The sequence below is a fragment of the Anolis carolinensis genome, chromosome 3 (genome assembly GCF_035594765.1).
Source record: "Anolis carolinensis isolate JA03-04 chromosome 3, rAnoCar3.1.pri, whole genome shotgun sequence".
NCBI classification, from domain to species: domain Eukaryota; kingdom Metazoa; phylum Chordata; class Lepidosauria; order Squamata; family Dactyloidae; genus Anolis; species Anolis carolinensis.
The window spans coordinates 232,197,446-232,217,246 of NC_085843.1; the positions used below are offsets into that span (position 1 = coordinate 232,197,446).

General features: G+C 43.9%; 1 protein-coding gene and 1 long non-coding RNA gene across 2 annotated transcripts in view; one reads left to right on the plus strand and one right to left on the minus strand.

Moving 5' to 3' along the window:
* Positions 1 to 323: 323 nt before the first annotated feature.
* On the minus strand, positions 324 to 6,696 carry lbx1 (ladybird homeobox 1). Its single transcript, XM_062976338.1, has 2 exons — positions 5,789 to 6,696; positions 324 to 3,014 (listed from the first exon to the last, which is right to left on the minus strand). The coding sequence occupies exons 1-2, from the start codon at positions 6,141 to 6,143 to the stop codon at positions 2,515 to 2,517; spliced, it is 855 nt and encodes a 284-aa protein (XP_062832408.1). The 5' UTR covers positions 6,144 to 6,696; the 3' UTR covers positions 324 to 2,514.
* Positions 6,697 to 6,730: 34 nt separating this feature from the next.
* Positions 6,731 to 19,801, plus strand: part of LOC134297792 (uncharacterized) — a 35,791-nt gene continuing 22,720 nt past the window's right edge. Inside the window, exon 1 of the long non-coding RNA XR_010004663.1 lies at positions 6,731 to 7,051. This is a non-coding gene — a long non-coding RNA (uncharacterized LOC134297792). The remainder of the gene's footprint in view (positions 7,052 to 19,801) is intronic.

Consider the following 19,801-nt stretch of genomic DNA (forward strand, 5'->3'; position numbering starts at 1 on the left):
CTAAGAGACAGATATAAAGCAACATCGCCCCTATGGTAACTTAAATGAGCAGGCCTTTAAATTTTATTTTTTACAGCTCAAAGAGAAACATGTTTAAATCTGTACATTTATATTATATTAATATCCCCATCTGCTTATGGCTTGATCTGTTCTATTTTTTAATAATTGTTATGGTTTATTAGCAGTGATGTTATTAATCATGCAAAATAATTATTAAAAAGAGTAAAAAATAAGTCTAAGTTTCTTTACTTCCAACCATCTATGTATCAATATATGAAAGGAAGCTCCCCCCCCTTTAATAAAAGCACAACAGTAGCAGGAAATGGTAAAAATAGATTTTAATTGGTAAAACGAGGCAGAAATCTCATTGGAGACAAAAGTCCTAGGTGCTGAAGGGTTGGAGAGGGGAAAGAAAAGATAGATCTAAACTTGCAGTCGAAGAACCCCCACCCTCACAGTCTCCCAGAACAATACAAAGAAAGAAGTAAACAACCAAATTTTAATGAATTTTTTAAAAAATTAAAGAACGTGCAGATAGGAAACATGCAAGGAGAGGCAAAAGGAAACGAATGGTAGCCACAGCCGAACTGAAATCTCACATGAGATGGATTTTTAAAACCAAGAATCAAAAAGGCTATGAATTCTTTTGTAAACCAAAAAAAAGGATATCGTTATATATAGATATAGATATATATATATATTAAAATCAAACCCTCAAAAAATGGAAATACCGAGTCGATATGCTTAAATATTTATACAGAAGCGAGTATCCATAATTGCACCGTTCCGAAAGGGGGAAAAAACCAAAGAATAAGGGAAGCTACCAGGTTTGGCAGCCCTTGGGATATTCCTACCTTAACAATAGTAACAATCATTATAAGTATAATCATAACTGTGATTATTTCATATTCCTTATTGCTTTTTTGTGTTTTTTAAATTAAAAAAACGGCTCTGCTTTTGAGCTGCCAGAGAATCGGAGTTGCAGTTCTCCCCAAAGTCCGGCGTCTTTTGTGGAGGCCCAGCAGGGACAGACCGCTCTCCTCGCGAGTGTGGGGAAAGGAGTGGGAGGTTGTCGTGTTCTTGGTTTGTTTTTGTTCGTGGAGCAAAAAGAACGGCGAGGAAGGAGGAAGAGAAAGAGGAAGAAGAAGAAAAAGAGAAAGGAGCAGGGAGAAGAAGAGGAGGAGGAAGAGGAGAAGTAGGAAGACAAGGAGGAAGAGGAAGAAGAAGAGGAGCCTATGAGGGACAATTCGCTCTCCTCGAGAATGTGTGGAAAGGAATGGGAAACATTGGAGCTCGAGGTTGTCGTTTCCTTGGTTTGTTTCTGTTCCCGGAGCAAAAGGAAGGGCGAGGGAGGAAGAAGAGGATCCCAAGAGGGAGAGTTCTCTTTCCTTGAGAATGTGTGGGAGAAACTGTAGGAAGAATTATGTCAATGTCTTGGTTTGTTTTTGTTCGTGGGGCAAAAGAAAGACGGGTCGGAAGGAAAGAAGAAAAGTGTGGATGAGAAAGAGGAAACGGAGGAGAAGCTAGAGGAAATGGGGGAGGAGGAATAAGAGGAGGAAGAGGAGAGGAAAGAAGAAGAGGACAACGTAGAGTAGGAAGAGAAGAGGAAGAGAAGGAGGAGAGGGAAAAGAAAGAAGAAGAGGAGAAAGTAGAGTAGGAAGAGAAGAGCAAGAGATAGAGAAGAAAGAGGAGAGGGAAGAAGAAGAAGAAGAAGAAGAAGAAGAGGAGGAGGAGGAGGAGGAGGAGGAAGTAGAGGAGGAAGAGAAAATGAAGAGATAGAGGAGAAGGAGAGAGAAGAGGACGAAGTAGAGGAAACATAGAGTAGGAAGAGAAGAGACAGAGGAGGGGAAGGAGAGGGAAGATGAAGAAGAAGAGAAGGTAAAGTAGGAAGAGAAGAGGAAGGAAGGGAGAAAGTAGTGTAGGAAGAGAAGAGGAAGAGATAGAGGAAAAGGAGAGGGAAGAGGAAGAAGAGAAAATAGAGTTGGAAGAGAAGACGGGGAAGACGAAGAGATAGAAGAGAAAAAGGAGAGGGAAGAGGAAGAAGAGAAAATAGATTTGGAAGAGAAGACGGGAAGACGAAGAGATAGAAGAGAAAAAGGAGAGGGAAGAGGAAGAAGATGTTGAGAAAGTAGAGCAGAAAGAGAAGCGGAAGACGGGAAGGAGGAAGAGATAGAGAAGGAGGAGAGTGAAGAGGAGAAATAAGAAGAGGAGAAAGTAGAGCAGTAAGAAAAGAGAAAGAAATACAGGAGGAGGAGGAGTAGAGGGAAGAGGAAGATGAAGAGGAGAAAGTAGAGCAAGAAAAGAAGAAGATAGGAAGAAAGTGTAAGAAGGAAGAGGAAGAGGAGGGAAGAAGACGGGCGAGAAGGAAGAGGGTTAGGGTTAGGAGGAGGAGGAGGAAGTGGAAAGAAGACAGTTCTTGCGAATGTGTAGAAACGGGTCGGAAAAATCGGCGGGGCTTGTGGGTTTCTTGGTTTGTTATTGTTCGTGGGGGGGGGGGGCAGGCCGGGCGGCGGCTCAGTCGTCCACGTCGATCTCGACGTCCTCGTCCTCGGAGCAGTCCTGGCTGCTCCCGGGTGGGTCCGTGAGGGGCGGCGAGGGCGGCGAGGGGCGCCGGAGGGTCCCGCTGCCCTCGCGGAGGCCCTGGGCGGGGAGGGCGCTGGGCGAGAGGGAGGGCGACCGGGCGGCGGGGCCCTCGGGGCTGTGCTCCAGCTCCACCAGGGCCACCAGTTCCGCCTGGCTGCCGGGCGCCAGTTTCTTGGCCGACTCCACGTCCGCCTTCATCTCCTCCAGGTCCCGCTTGAGCTTGGCGCGGCGGTTCTGGAACCAGGTGATGACCTGGGCGTTGGTCAGGCCCAGCTGCTGGGCGATCTGGTCCCGGTCGGCGGGGGACAAGTACTTCTGGTACAAAAAACGCTTCTCCAGTTCGTAGATCTGGTGGTTGGTAAAGGCCGTCCGGGACTTCCGCCTTTTCTTAGGGGTTTGCCTCTGGCCAAATATTGTCATCCCATCCCTTCCTGCAAATAGGCAGAAGAAGGTCTGTTTCAGTCCCTTGCTCGCTCTCTCTCTCACTCACACAGACACAGCACAAGGCAACTTCTATCCTATCACAAATGTATTTTTTGACTTCAATAAATATTTTTGAACCTCAAGTTTTGACTCTGCAATCCTAAGCCATTCTAAGGAATAGAAGCTTGTCCCAGCTCACCACACGTTAAGTTTTTACCGGCTATGAGGTTTACTTCTGGTACTCTGTTATATTTATGATGGAATCACCCCAACTGGGTGATTTTGAGCCTAACAGCTCAGATTCCCCAACAGAACCACAAATCTCATGGAAGAAATCCTATATTCCGGTGCTTCCTCCAAAAAAAAAAAAGATAGAAAAAAAGACCAAAGCCCTAAACACATCCTTGTAATACTCCTTTCCTCCTTTGAGTGCATTTCAGCACTTTCCGTAAATAAACACTTCTCTTTGAAGTGTATTTGGAGGAGGGTTTCTAAAAAATGTAAATAAATAAGTCCTAACAATAATAATAATAACAATAATAATAATAATAATAATAATAATAATAATAATAATAATAATAATAATAAGGTGCACGCAGGCCCTTCCTCTTTTCAGGAGTAATTTTCGATTCAGAAAACAGGCGCCAGGTTGATAGATCCCTTGGTGTGAAGACAGAGGTATCTTTAAATGGGGGTCTGAAAAGTATAGAATAGTATTCTATTCTATTTACTTTTGTTTTTATCCCGCCTTTCTCCCCACATAGGGACTCAAGGCGGATAACAAGAAACATGACACAAAGATGAAAGTTTGTGGGAGGGGTAACTGAAGGGATGAAGGGACTGGCATAGATTCCACGTGTGGGATGTTCAGCTTCGAAATAGAAGCTATTCGGGAGGGAGGAAGGGTTGGAATAGGACGAGAAAAGCTTTGGGGGCGTCTTCAAAAGGCTTGTGAAACTACTGACCGGGGATAAAGTCTCAGCCAAGTTGGGACATTCGCACCCACCCCAACCATCAATCCCTTTCCCCCACCGCTGAACAGACACGGGTGCTTCTTGGTGTGGTGGAATCACCCCAACTGAGGGTTATTTTGGAGCCTAACAGCTCAGATTCCCCAAAACTTGGGCCCGGTCTGCACTGGCCATTTGACGCAATTCGAAGCCAGCTTCAAACTATGGCGGCTAGACAACAAACTCCCACAAAAGCGTCAACACCATCCGGGCCTTTCCAGCATTTCCTCTAGCATCACCTGCTCAGAGAAAGGCTCTTCCTTCAATACCGGCTTGAAACAGCATGAAATGGTCAGTGCAGAGAGCTTTGGGTGGAACTCTGCGTTTCTGTGGGAGAGGTAACCCATGGTGTTGCACCAGGAAGACTAAAAAAAGACTGGCAGAGGTTTCACGCGTGGGTTGCTGAACCTAGAAATAGACGCGGTCTGAGAGGGAGGGGGGAAAGAGAGGGGTTTGGGGGCTCCTTCCAAAAAAACACCTCCGAGTTTGAATTGCATTCCAGGCTGTTCCCCAAGCCAGGAACAAGATAGTGTAAACCCGGCCATATACATAGAAAGATAGAGCTTTGGATATCATAGTTAACAGTACACTCCTGTGGTATTTGCTTTGCTGTCTGCGTCCCTGTTCAGAAGATTTCACTGCACTTACTCACCCTGTGATAATCGGATGTTGACAAATTTGGCTTGTTGTGGAAACAAGGATCAGTGGAAACACCTTTCCCCCCCTGGAGAACTCTTTCAGCAGTGGATTCTGTGGGGGAATCTGAGCGGTTAGGCTCAAAATAACCCTCAGTTGAGGTGATCCCAGATAGCAGAGTACCAAAAGTAAACTTCATAACCAGCAGAAACTTAGCGTGTCGAGCTAGGATAAGCTTCTATTCCTTAAGATGGTTTAGGATTTCAGAGTCAGAACTTGAGGTTCAATGTAGCAGCATAGACCTCTTTAAAAGATGAGATTTAGTAAGCGAGATAGCTAGACCTCCGATAGCTTAGAGAGCTATCCCCGGGTCAGTAGTTTCCAAGACCTTTTCTATCAAGAATGTATTTTTTTACTACAAGAAATATTTTTGAACCTGAAGTTCTGACTCTACAGTCCTAAACCATCATGATGAATGGAAGCTTACCCCAGCTCAGGACACGTCAGTTTCTGGTGGTTATGAAATTTACTTCTGGTACTTTGCTATATTTGTGGTGTAATCACCCCAAGTGAGGCTTCTTTTTATTTTGAGCAAGGCCATATCCAGAAAAAAAAATCGGGGGGGGGGGGGTTGAAACTTTTTATTAGCAAATCATGAAGAGTAGTTCCATAACGCAAAATAATTTAGAAATCAGGCTCCATCGATAAAGTTCAGTGGACGTTCAAGACAGATGAACTTCAGTGGACACTCATGGGGATTTGGTTAATCAATTAAAATTCATGAGTAAATTATGAGTAAAAATTTCGGGGGGGGGGAATCCCTAACTCCCCCTCCCCTTGTCTACAGCCCTGGGTGGAATCACCCCAAGTGAGGATTATTTTGAACCTAACAGCTCAGATTCCCCAATCGATTCTTAACTATGTGTCTTTTGTAACTCGGGACTGCCTGTATATATGGTCAGGGTGGGACCCAGATGTTGTAGTTCAAAGCCACTCAAAGAACACTGTTCAAACAGTGTGGATCCAGCCTGAAAGGACTGAAAGTCTCGGCCAAGTTGGACTCCTGGAGGCCTGGCGAAATCCCGTATTAATGAATAGTGCCAAGAGGGCCTCAATCCCTTTCCCAGGGGCCTTACCTTCCGCGGCTTGGAGGACGCTGACTTCGAGGCCCTTGAAGGTCTTGCTGGCGAGCTCCTCGAGGGCGCAGAGGGGCGAGGTCTGGGCGAGCAGGGCCCGGCTGGCGAGGGGCAGGGCGGCCGGAGGGTGCTTGTCCGGCCCGGCGGCGGCTGCGGAGGCGGCCAGGAGGTGGGCCGTGGTCCCGCAGATGGCGGAGTAGCTGCGCCGCATCGAGGGCTTGTTGAGGATGTCTTCGATGCTGAAGGGCGTCAGGGGCTTGTTGGAGTTGGCCGGCGGCGGGAGGAGGTCCAGCGGGCTGCGGCGCCGCTCTTCCACCGCCACCGAGGCGGGCTTGCCTTCCTCCTTGGAAGTCATCCTGGGCGGTGGTGGTGGTGGAAGAAGTCGGGGGGCTCCGTCGCCTTCCCCACCACCCCGCCGACCCCCGGCACCCTGCCTCCTCTTCCTCGGCTCTTCGTGGGTCCCAAAGGAGCTTCGAGCGACCCCTTTTTGGGGGGTGGGGAAAACCTTCAAGAGACACCCCTCTCCCCACAACTTGGCTCCGGTCAACACTCTCCACAAAGTCTTCCCTTTTGCCTTCCAAAGCGTTCTCACTCTGTTCCTCTCCCTCCTTTTTTCGCCCTATTTGACGACCCCCCCCCCTTTCCAAAAAGAAAGAAAGGGGTTTCCTTCTCAGCGTTGGATACAGATACTAGATAGCCCCCTCCCCAATCCCTTTCCTCGCTCCGGAGACTGAGGCGCCCAAGTTGCTGCTCTTGTTGGGGAGGCGAGGCGAGACTTTTGGGGGCCCGACAGCCCCTCGCCCCCTCCGCTGGCCCCGCTTCCCCTTTCTCTCTCTCTCTCTTTCTCTCTCTCTCTCGCTCTCTTTCTCGCCCGTCTGGCCAATGCAGGCGCTGGCAAGGTGCTTAGGCCATTAATTGGAGGCGGAGGGGAGGTGGAGCCCACTTGAATTATCATGTCGAAACACACTTGTCATCTCCCGTCCCCCACCATTTGCTGGGACGGATATATTTTAAAATTACATTACCGCCCGGCTTTATTGCATCAGGATAATACAGTGTGGTTGGAAGGGGGTGGGGGGTGGGGAAGAGAGAAAGAGAAATTAAATAACCCTCCAAAAGCCCATCAATATTTCCTTTTTCCTAGCCTCTCTTTTCTTCCCCCTCCCCCACGTCTTTGATTATGATCATTATGAGTCATTTTAATTTTTTTCTATTATTATTATGATTTCCAACCAGAGGCAGAAGGAACGAACGGATCACCAGGTAAGGGGATTGTTGTTGTTTTTTTATATAAAAAATAATTGAAAGGGGACTTTTCATCTTGTGTTTTGTTTCTTCCTTCTTTCCCATTGAGATGCGCGATATTTTTTCTGGCTCTTTTATTCGGCACTTAAAATATAGCTATAGATAGGCAAGCAATACTCGGTTGGATTTAAAGGTTAGGGAAGCACAAACAACGAGGAGTCGGGAAATAAACTTTCGGTAGTGCGTTGTATATTTGGAAAGGACGTTTTTGGATGGTTGTGTCTGTTTATCCACACGGAGAGAGGAGGAGGGTGGTGTGTTTGTTTGGATTAGTTATTGAACTCGTTCTTGAACAATCTATAGCTGAGATTTGTATATGTGTAAATATACACATACATATGATCTGCTTTTAAAATATTGACATATTATTGGATGTATTGATGTAGGGGTTTGCACCCAAGTAACATGGCGATCTCTTGCTTTTTTTCTCCGATTGTAATAAAGTTGTATTATCGAAGGCTTTCATGGCTAGAATCACTGGATTGCTGTGAGTTTTTCAGGTCATGTTTCAGAAGCATTCTTTCCTGACGTTTAGCCTGCATCTATAGCAGGCATCCTCAGAGGTTGTGAGGTCTGTTGGAAACTAGGGTTTACATATGTGTGGGAGAAAGAACTCTTGTCTGCTTGAGGCAGGTGTGAATGTTACAATTGGTCACCTTGATTAGCATTGAAAGGCCTTGCACTTCAAAGCCTGGCTGCTTCCTGCCTGAGGGAATTCTTTGTTAGGAGGTGTTAACTGGTCTTGGTTGTTTCATGTTAGGAATTCCCCTGTCTTCTGAGTGTTGCTCTTTATTTACTGTCCTGATTTTAGAGGGTTTTTAGAGGGGTTTTTTTTAAAACCCAGATTTTGTTCATTTTCATGGTTTCCTCCTTTCTGTTGAAATTGTCCACATGCTTGTGGATTTCAATGGCTTCTCTGTGTAGTCTGACATGGTGGTTGTTAAAGTGATCCAGCATTTCTGTGTTCTCAAACAATATTTTGTGTCCAGGTTGCTATGTCTGACTTCTCTAGTTTGTGTGTTTGTTTGGGTTAGATTCCTGAACAATGTATAGCTGTAAACATACACGCACATAGGCTCTGTTTTTTTAAAAAAAATATTGACATATTATTTGATGTATTGGTGAAGGGGTTTGCACCCAAGTAACATTTCGATCTCTTGCTCTTTTTTCCGATTGTAATAAAATAGGCAGCAGTTGTTTTAGGTGGGTTGCTGTGAGTTTTCCGGGCTGTGTTGCCATGCTCCAGAAGCATTTTCTCCTGACGTTTCGCCTGCATCTATGGCAGGCATCCTCAGAGGTTGTAATGTATGTTGGAAACAAGGCAAGTGTTTTAGGTGCCTACTATTTCTTTCCAGCTCTTTGTGTGAGGACACTGAACTCAAGCAGGACAGCGTTAAGAGAAATTATTATTATTATTATTATTATTATTATTATTATTATTATTATTATTATTATTATGTCCGAAGGGGTGAAAATAGCCACACATGGAGGGCACATCTACCACTCTTAGTCCATCAAGTTTTATAACATTTGGGTCATCCAACGATTTTTAGGGATTTATTATTATTATTCATCCACCGATTTTTTAGGGAATTATTATTATTATTATTATTATTATTATTATTATTATTATTATTATTATGTTTGAACCTCAGCTAAGGTGGTGCCTTCACAGAGCTGGGCACAGCCCTTAGGAAAATATATCACCGCAGAAAATACCTGGAGAAGAGGTCCCCCTCCAGCCCCAGCTCAATCCTTGTGTGCCATAATTCAAGAGCAAAGGGCCACCGAAGAACGGAAGGGACATATTTCATTTCCTTTCAAACCTCCCGATGATCCTGTCAAGGAAGCCCCCCTCCCTTACCTTCTCGTTTTTCGAAAGCTTAACCAGAAATACTGCTTTTTGGAGGGTGGGGGGCATCGAGGCAGGGAAGCAGGCAGGCGGAGGCAATCCCCGGTCCTCCTCCAGTGAGTCGTCTTTGCTTACTTGGGATGTGAGTGAGAGAGAGACAAAGAAGGAAATAATTGCAGCCCTTGAGCCTTGCTTTGTAAAGGGAGGGGTATTGTCGTTTTGGGAGGAGGGGTGGGGGCTAAGATTGAACGAAACTTATCAGGGGAAACGCTTTCGAAACGGGGAATCAAGCGAAGGAGAAGAACCCGAGGCCCTTTGTTTATAAACAGAGGAGACCCCCGTGGAAACCCGTTTACCTGGAAGCCCCCCCCCCCCCCCAATTCAATTCGGTTGGGATGCTGGACAGGCGAGGACGAGTAGGGGTGGGATCCAGTCCTCCCCACCCCATTTGGAAGGAAACTCTCTCCCACCTTTGCCACCTACCCAGTGTTTGTTTGTGGGTCTGGGGAGCTTTCGGCAAATGATTACCTGGGGTCCCCCTCCCCTCTTCTCTCCTCCTTCCCTCCTCCTCTTCCTTTGCCCCTCGCATTTCACTCCTAGGTTGGAGGGAGAGGAAATATACGACCCCTCCCCCCCAATCCCCCCATCGCTTCTTATTTATTATCTGTCCCTGAAACTTCATGTCTGTAAAGGTAAAATTCAATCAATCAATCCAAGAACCTCCTCTCGCCAACAGGAGCAAAAGGAGACGCAATGTGTGTGTGTGTAGGTGTATATGTATATGTATGTATGTATGTATGTATACGTGTGTGTGCAGGTGTGTAAGTGTGTATATATGTATGTATATGTGTGTGTGTATTATATGTGTGTATGTATATATGTGTGTATGTGTGTATATGCGTATATACATATATACACCTATGCACATATATACATATATATGTGTGTATATATGTATGTGTATGTATGTGTGTGTGTATACACACACACACACATACATACACATACATATATGTGTGTATGTATATATATGTGTGTGTGTGTGTATATATATATATATACACACACACACATATATACATACACACATATACACACACAAACACACACACACATATATATCGCCAACAGGAGCAAAAGGAGAAGCAGTATATGTATATCTATATGTATATGCGCATGTATATCTGTATACACACACACACATATATATAAATACAAAAACATATACACACATATACACACCGACACACAAACCGGTCTTATAAAGCCCAGGATTCTTTATTCCCCAGCTCCATTGTTTTGGGAGTGGAAAGGTAATATTGAAGGAGGCCTATAAACCCTGACTTGGTTCCAGGGGGAACAAAGAAACGAATTCGGAAAAGGAAAGGAGTGGAGGATTGGAGAAGGAGGGGCGCCATTGCGAGGAAGGCCAAATGTAGCTAGACAGCACTTAATCCGGATTAGTTACCCCGCCTAAGGGAGCATCGACAGTTTGTAGAATGAAGGCAGCTTGACACCGCGTTCGCCGACATGTCTGAATAGTATACTATGGCATCATGGGAATTGTAGTTTGGCGTGGCATCAGTTTTTGTTAAATAACTGCACCCACTCTCTGGGGGCATATCCTTTTGGAAATGAACGGTAATCATAACCTTATTGAAAAGGAAAAAGTGATGTCATATCCGTTTGACAAATGGGAATCTCCATGAACATGTGGAGACCTTTTGACAACCCCTAGTCAAGAAAAGCATGACCTTGTAAGAAGTCAAGTCTTTGAACAAGTGATATTCCCAAGCATTCATGTAATGACACACAGGTACCTCAGCAGTTAAACTGAATAACCATGTATTGTGCTGCCAAGGACATGTCACTACAAAAATCTATTTGGTTAGCAGAGGATGGTTGTTTCTTTAAAGCTGAAATTGCAGTTGGATTTGGAGTTGCCCAAAACGTATACACTCGCTTAAAACCTTAGTTTGTGCACTCAGAAATACAAAACAAAGTCTTCTTTGAAAAATAACATATCTTGTTTACTCACAAACATCTTGTATTAATTCACTATACAGGCATTTTTAAAATTAAAGTTCAGTTATATATAGGATGTAGCTTCTCTCTGTGTTGAGTACACAGGGTATCATTCTTAATCAATAGCTCATAGTATTTAAGTATAGTTGTACTCACTGAAGTCCATAAGCATACATGCATTGAAGTATCTATAGCATACTTCTTTATTGAAGACCAAACAGCGACATGCATCCACCTCTATTGAGGTCCAGACACATACTGAATACAAAATCTTTAGTACAGTTGTATTCACTGAAATCCATAAACATACATGCATCCACCTCCACTGAGGTCTAAAGCGAATTTATTCCACTGAAATCCAAACAGAAACATGCATCCACCTCCACTGAGGTCTGGACATATACATCTGCTTTCATTGAAGACCAAACACATACTGAATACAAAATAGAGTTCTGGGTCTGAACATGCTCAGTACAATCACATGTCTATAACCCCTCCCACACCAAAGAGGCAGTCAAACTGACAAATCAACATACACATAGAATACATAGAATATATATATACAAACAAAGAGTTAGAGGGTTATTGTGTGTTTTCAGGGCTGTATGGCCTTGTTCCAGAGTGAGAGGCTTGGGAGGTTGCTATTTCCAACATCAGCAGCACTCTTGGGAAGAGGAGGCCTTGCTAAACTACAACTCCCAGGATTCCATAGCAATTCAAAAGGGGTGTGTGTCAAAGTGCACTGTAGATGCGCCACAACTCAATTTGAATGCAAGATCTGCTCGAAGGCAAGATCTCTCATTGTGTGGGTGAGTGGGTGAAATGGAGAGTGAGGCACCTTGATGTATGCGGATATAACTCCGGGGTGTCAATTTATTTCGGATTAAGTAAAGCAGATTAAAAGACGCCGCTGGAGAGCTGGGCCCTAAAGACGGAAACCCCACTCCTTTTCCCAAACGGGTCTTTCAACCTGAGTCTTCAGTGCCATAGGGCTAAACTAGGGGACACATTGGCCCCTCCTCTTCCTCACCCCAATGTCCCCCCCCCAAAAAAAATCACTCCTCGCCACAAGCCCCAAGAAAGACAACGGGGTTGTCTCCTTAAAGCGCCCTCGCACACCTTTTTTATGGCTCTCTGGGAGTCGCTTTATGCAGTGACCTATTTTTAAAGGCCTATATTGGGTTATTCGTCATATCAAATACTGCGAGGAGATTAAAGGGGAGGGGAAGGGGTTGGGAGGAGAAATCCCCCCGCATCTCAATCGTGAGGCTCCTTTCTTGGCTTCGCCGAGAGGGGTTTGTTTCGCCTTCCTCTGCTTTGACAAATGGTTGCGCTCTTGATCCGCTCTCTATCTTTTACACACATCAAGAGGCTGGTGGTGGATTCTTCTGGATTTTAAAAAGTCCGGGGGGGGGGGCGTTTGCTTGGTTCTGAAGGCAGAGAGGATGGATTGGTTTGTTTGCCCCCCTCCAAATAGACTATCCTTGTTGCCTCCCCAGCTTTGGGAGGGCGAATCTCTGCTCCTCTTTCAATTGAGACCACGATGGGTTGGATTTACACTGCCCATTCATGTAGTTTAGACTACATTTTATGGTCAGTTTGAACTGCATTACTGACCATATAAAGTAGTTCAAACTGTATGATTTGGCAGTCTAGATTCAGCCCATGGTTTCCTTGGAAGGAAACCCCAACAATGTCAACTCGGGCCTCTGTGTGTAAGGCTGGACTGGAAAGTTGTGCATAGAAGGTTCTCCCCCCCCTGGACCTTCCACAGATGTATAAACATCCCTTGAGTAGTTTCCAACAAACCTCACAACCTCTGAGGATGCCTGCCATAGATGTGGGAGAAACGTCAGGAGAGAATGCTTCTGGAACATGGCCAGCCCGGAAAACTCACAGCAACCCAGAATTAATAAAGTTTGACACCACTTTAAGTGCCTTGGCTCAAAATTATGGCACACTTTGGTGGAGAAGGCGAAAGCCCTTGTAACACTACAACTCCCATGTTAATAGTAGTCAAATAGATTTCAAGTTATAGCGACTATGCCTGAGAGAACTCCTAGTCCTGATTATCCTGCCGCCTGGCTGGAGTATGTATATACACTGTTTAACACCACTTTAACCGCCATGGCTCACGGCTAAGGAATCCTGGGAGTTGTAGTTTGGTGAGGCACTAGCAGTCTTCTCCTACTGCTTTCTCCCTTGTGTGCGTCTTCAAGTTGCCTATCGACTTATGGCCACCCCATAGATCAGGGGTCCTCAAACTTTTAAAGCAGGGGGCCGGTCCACAATCCTTCAGACTATTGAGGGGCCAAATTATCATTTGAAAACGAAATACGAACAAATCCCTATGCACACTGCACATGTCTTATTTGTAGTGCAAAACAACAACAACAATGAAAGAACAATAAAATATTTTAAAATGAAAACAATTTTAACCAACATAAACCTATCAGGCCAATGAGATAGTCAAGTTAATAAGGGTTGTTGTTGTTGTTGTTGTTGTGTGCCTTCAAGTCAAGTGGGCGAGCCTAAGTCTAAAATTATTTATTTTTTAATTTACTACATTTAAATCCCACCCTTCTCACCCTGAAGGGAACTCAGAGCAGCTGCATGTACATACAATATATTATATGATTAGCATAGCACAATATTGGCATTACATATTACCATATTGAACTATACCACTATACTGTAATATTATATGTAATATATAACATGTAATTAATATTCTTATATGGTATTATTATTAGTATTACATTGTATAACATGATAATATTATCAATATCATATGTATATATAATATATTATATTATTAAAACTGATATAAAAATATTATATTATAAATGAGGGCGGGGGCCAGGTAAATGACCTTGGAGGGCCGCATCCGGCCCCCGGGCCTTAGTTTGGGGACCCCTGCCATAGATATTCCAAGGTTTGCTCAGGCAAGGAAGAATCAGAGGTTGTTTGGCCAGATCCTTTCTCACCAAGTGGCCTATAGACCACCAAAAACTGGAAGAGGAAGCAGATGGAGACGTTGACCACGTCTTTTACTCTCCCTCCCATAGCTTAAATGGAAAGAATAAGGCATTTAGACATACAGAGAGGGAGAAATGGCAAAGGAGCCCATGCTAACTCAATACAATCATGTCAGTAAATAAAGAACAACACTCAGAAAACAGGGGAATTCCAGACAGGAAACAATCAAGGCCAGCTAACACCTCCTAACAAAGGATTTCCCCAGGCAGGAACCAGCCAAGCTTTGAAGCTGCAAAGCTATTCAGTGCTAATCAAGTTGGCCAATTGCAACATTCACATGCCTCCAACAGACAAGAGTTCTTTCTTCCACCCTGCACATTCCACAGATATATAAACCCCACTTGCCTAGTTTCTAACAGACCTCACAACCTCTGAGAATGCCTGCCATAGATGTGTGTGAAACGTCAGGAGAGACTGTTTCTGGAACATGTCCAGAAAATTCACAGCAACCCAGTAACTCAATACAGTTTGACACTACTTTAACTGTCATGCCTCAATGTTATGGAATCATAACAGTTGTCATTTAACAACTCCATTATTGCAACCCCTCCCTGACAAAGAGTGCTGGTGCCTCCCCATAGCATCCAGCTGTGGCAGTTAAAGTGGTGTTAAACTGCATTCATTCTACAGTGTAGATGCATCCAGCAAAGGATAGTGAGATGAGCAATGTGCACTAGAAGGGATGTACTTGCTCCAAAGTTTACCAGAGCAATGAAATAAGCCAGGAGAAAGGGGAAATATCTCTAAACCTGATCTAATTAAACCTGATTCGAAGTAATAGTTTAGGGACTCAGAGATATACTAGGAGGCTACTGATTCTAAACTGATGTCACTAAAAACCTTGAAATCAAAAGGCTACAAGGCTACATCTCCTTGAAGTGAATGGTGAAATGTTTATTGATCGTAGTGGCTTGGAGTAAGGAGCTTGTGGGCATGATCTGAGCATAGTATCTTCTGCACATTTGCTAGGGAATAAGCTCTGGAAGAGTGAGTGTATGTACAGATTATGATAAATGTTCCTGGAATCAATAGGGCTTCAGAGTGAGTGTACAATCCAGGCCTTTCCTGTTGAAGACAATAATGAAACTTCAATTGATACTGGTTCAGAATTGAAAGTCTGAGAGGCATTTTTTTCTCAGAAGAGAGGAAATTATGTGGGACATGTTGACTAAAATGTCAGTAGGTTCAAAATAGTCCAGTTATCTTAGTAGCCATCTCTATTCAGTTGGGGGAGGTTGTTATTCTATAGTGGTTTGAACATTGGGTTAGGACTCCATGAGACTAGGATTCCAACTCTCATTGTGCCCTGGAAACCCCACTGGGTTAACATCTGGATCTTGGCCAAGTCTGACTCTCAGAAAAGATGCCTGGACCAAAGACATCTCTAAAATTATTTTTATTTGACCATTGGATGATAATTCTGGTGTCCAGAATGTGGATCCTCACTGGGCCATGGAAATCCACTGGATAATGACCTTGGGCAAGTCACAGTCAGGATTAGAGGAAGACAATGGCAAAGCTCCTTTGAAAAAGTCTTGGCAATAAAGAGAGTTGCTCTAAGTGGGAGTCAACTTGAAGGCACAACAACCTCAATCATTTGAGGAGAATTGGATTCTGAGAAACTCCAGAAACCTGAGTGCACATGGCATAATCATGTTCTGGGTCCAGAGTTACTTAGATAAAGCTACATATGTTATTGTGGTCCTTGGGACTTGCTTTGTTTCTAGTTCCTCCTTTTACTGAAGGATGGGAAGAGTACAGTCCTGCAGATATTGGTGGTCTGCCACTTCAGTATAAGCTAGAGTTTCTGGAACCTACTATCCAACAACATATGGAACCTGCTATCCAACAACATATGGAAGTATACATGCTTTCAAACCCTTTTCTACTGTTTTTGTTGTTGTGTGCCTTCAAGTTATTTCTGACTTCTGATGACCCTAAGGTGAAAATATCAAGGGTTTTTTTTTCTTACATTTGTTCAAAAGGTGTTTGTCTTTGAGGCTGAGATCGTGTGACTTCCCATGGTCATCAAATGGACTTTATAGCCCAGCGGGGATTCACACTCTCCTCTCCAGAATGTTGATCCAATGCTCAAACAACAATCCACCACCAGCTGTAAAATAAAATTACTGTAAATAGTATGCCTTTATTTACTGACCTGATTTTAGAGTGTTTTAATACTGGTAGCCAGATTTTGTTCATTTTCATGGTTTCCTCCTTTCTGTTGAAATTGTCTACATGCCTGTGGATTTCAATGGCTTCTCTGTGTAGTCTACCATAGTGGTTGTTAGAGTGGTCCAGCATTTCTGTGTTCTCAAATAATATGCTGTGTCCGGGTTGGTTCCTCCAGTGCTCTGCTATGGCTCACTTTTCTGGTTGAATTAGTCTGTAGTGCCTTTCATGTTCCTTGGGCTTTGATGGTCCCTATGTAGACTTGTCCACAGATACATGGTATATGAACCAACCTGGACACAGTATATTATTTGAGAACACAGAAACGTTGGACGACTCTAACAACCATCATGTCATACTACACAGAGAAGCCACTGAAATCTACAAGCATGTGAACAATTTCAACAGAAAGGGGGAAACCATGAAAATGAACAAAATCTGGCAACCAGTATTTACAAACTCTAAAATCAGGACAGTAAATAAGAGTAACACTCAAGAAACTGTGGAATGTCTGGAGTAGGAGAAAAATTCCAGACAAGGGAATTCCAGACAGGAAACAATCAGGGCCAGCTAACATCTCCTTCCCCAAGCAGGAAGCAGTCAGGCTTTGAAGCTACAAGGCTATTCAGTGCTAATAAATGTGGCCAACTAGAACATTCACACTTGCCTCAAACAGACAAGAGTTTTTTCTCCCACCCTAGACATCCCACAGTTATGCATTCCACAGTTATATAAACCCCACTTGACTAGTTTCCAACAGACTTCACAACCTCTGATGATGTCTGCCATAGATGTGGGCGAAACGTCAGAAGAAAATGCTACTGGAACATGTCCATACGGCCTGGAAAACTCACAGCAACCCAGTGATTCTGGCCATGTAAACCTTCGTCCAACACACTGAACATGAAGATAATCCGGAGCCATAAATTTGGGGGTCTAGACAGGGGCCAGGAAGTCTGTGTTATTATATTCCCATGGAGGTCGGGAGGTGCTCCTTCCCTCTCCAAAAGGCCTCCCAGTTCTTCAGGAGCCGGGGTCTTAATTGCCAAGCATTTACTCTGAGATGATCCCACTGACTTCAGCCTCGTCTCGGTGGAAGCCCACTTCAGTTTAAGGATCGCCAAGAAATCTAATCTCCCAGCCCTAGAAGCAGCATGAAAGGGAAATATCTTAAGGCTACATGCGCTAAGCACTCCTACTATAGTATAATAACCCCAACCCTTGTTACTTGTCAGCTGCCTCCAACTAACCGCTTTTATCTCGTTGGATTCGGGTTTTAAAAAAAATGCCAGCACAAACTCTGAGCCAAGTTCTTTTTGAGCGGATTTTCAAAAGCCTCCTTTGGAGTCCACTATAAGTCAATAAGGCCAGTGAGATGTCATGAGATTTCGGGGGTGGAATAGGAGACTCCTTGGTTTGGGGCTCTGGGGAATGTCCAGTAAGACGTACTAATAACACACTACGAGACTGAGAGAAAGAAGTTGGTCGTATCAGCTTTCCTAAACCAAGTCTATATTGCATCAGATGCATGGAGTGAAGCTAGTCTCAAGTGCGTATTGATCCAGACTAGAAGGACAATATTTGAACCCTATTGCAAGCTAAAATGCATTTGGACTCCATTGACTTCTATGTGCTTTCACATTCTTTCACATTCTTGCATCGTACCAAGAATCAAGTTCCAAGATATTCCAGGGAGTTATTAAAGAATTACACTTAGAGACCCGGGAGGTGTAGGGGTTTGATTGCTAGAGAATAATAATAATAATAATAATAATAATAATAATAATAATAATAATAACACATTTTATTTATTACCCACTTCTGATTGCTGGAGGAGGGGTACACCTCATGCTGGGTTTCATCCCTGGACTGCACAAGTTTCTTGTGTCATCAAGTTTCCAGTCCTCAATTAGAAGATGAGATTTAGTAAGCTAGTTAGCTGCAAGACCTTTTCTATCAAGAATGTATTTCTTTTACTTCGATGAATATTTTTGAAGCTAAAGTTCTGACTCTACAATCCTAAACCATCCTAAGGAACAGAAGCTTATCCCAGCTTATCACACCTAAGTTTCTGCTGGTTATGAAGTGTACTATATTTATGGTGCAATCACCCCAACTGAGGGTTATTTTGAGCCTAACAGCTCAGATTCCCCAACATCTCGTTTAGCTGTGGGAGCTCGTCCATGACTCTGAGGCTAGATCTACACTGCTATATATTCCAGTATTTGATCTCAGATTATCTGTACTGCCCTATAGTCCAGTTCAAAGCAGCGAATATGGATCAGGAAGGGATTGTCAGTGTAGAAGGGGCCTGAGAGACCATGGTTCTGCCAAGGAAACCTACTGGATGACCTCAGACAAATCATATCCCACAGCCTCAGAAGGAGGCAAAGGCAACTTGCTTCTGAACAAATCTTGCCAATGTTGGAAATAGCAACCTCCCAAGCCTACCTTTAGTTGTTAATTTATATATTTGCTAACCTGTATTCTATGTGTATGCTGATTTTCCAGTTTGACTGTACCTCTTTGGCGTGAGGGGTTATAGACATGTGATTGTACTGAGCATGTTCAGACTCAAGACTCCATTTTGTTATTCAGTCTGCTTTAGACCTCAGTGGAGGTAGATGCATCTTGCTGTTTAGACTTCAATGGAGAAGTATGTTCTAGGGCTTCAATGTTAGCATGTTTGCATGAGACTTCAGTGGAAGTGGATGCATGTTTTCTTATGGACTTCAGTGAGCACAATTATACCTAAAGATTATGGACTATTGATAAAGAATTATACCCTGTGTACTCAACACAGAGAACTATAGCTTATCTATAAATTAACTTCAATAAGAAATGTGCCTGTAGGGTGAATTAATACAAGATATGTTATTTTTCAAAGAAGACCTTTTTTTTAAAAATCTCTGTGTGCATATTTTTCAACTAAGAGGTTTCAAGGGAGTGTATATTTGTTTGAGCAACTTCAGCTTCAAAGAAACTTCCATCCTCTGCTAACCAGATATATTTTTGTAGTGGCATGTTTTGTCCTTGGCAGTCCAAAGACATGGTTCTTCAGTTTAACAGCTGAGTTACCTGTGTGCCATTACATGAATGCTTGTGAATATCACTTGTTCAAAGGGTTGACTTCTGAGAAGGTCATGCTTTTCTTGACCAGGATATACGGTATTCCCAGATACTGGGTGCAGTTATTTCCAATAAGCATTGCTGTGAAAGGTGGGTAGACGGGCTATTTTGATTTGGGAAGAGGTCTTTGATGCCTTGTTGGGGGGGGGGGGGGAAGTATTGTAAAGGGGGGGCACCTGGAGAAGGGGCGGAAGGGGCCAGCCAGCCTTGGGTGTCTTTCAGGGCTGATAAACGGGCGTTTCATCTCGGCTGACCCCTGCTCGCTTTTGTCCGGGGAGGTGCCACCTGTCACAGAACTAGAATGAAAGGCTAAGGCATAAATCAGGCGAGTGTTGATCGCCAAAGTGACTGCGTACAAGTGACACCTCCTTCCCTCGCCAGGAAGCTGATCCCTCCTGCTTGTCTCTCGGTTTGTTAGGACTGCCTCGTTGAGCCTCCCAGGCACGCCGCCCTCGGGACTCAGGCGAGAAACGCTCGGGCCCGACCCACAA

Excerpts from the sequence above, each read along its gene's own strand:
- lbx1 (XM_062976338.1), bottom strand. The coding sequence starts at position 6,143 with ATGACTTCCAAGGAGGAAGGCAAGCCCGCCTCGGTGGCGGTGGAAGAG. Across the intron at positions 3,015-5,788 it reads CGTCCTCCAAGCCGCGGAAG|GAAGGGATGGGATGACAATA; the intron begins GTAAGGCCCCTG and ends GCCTATTTGCAG.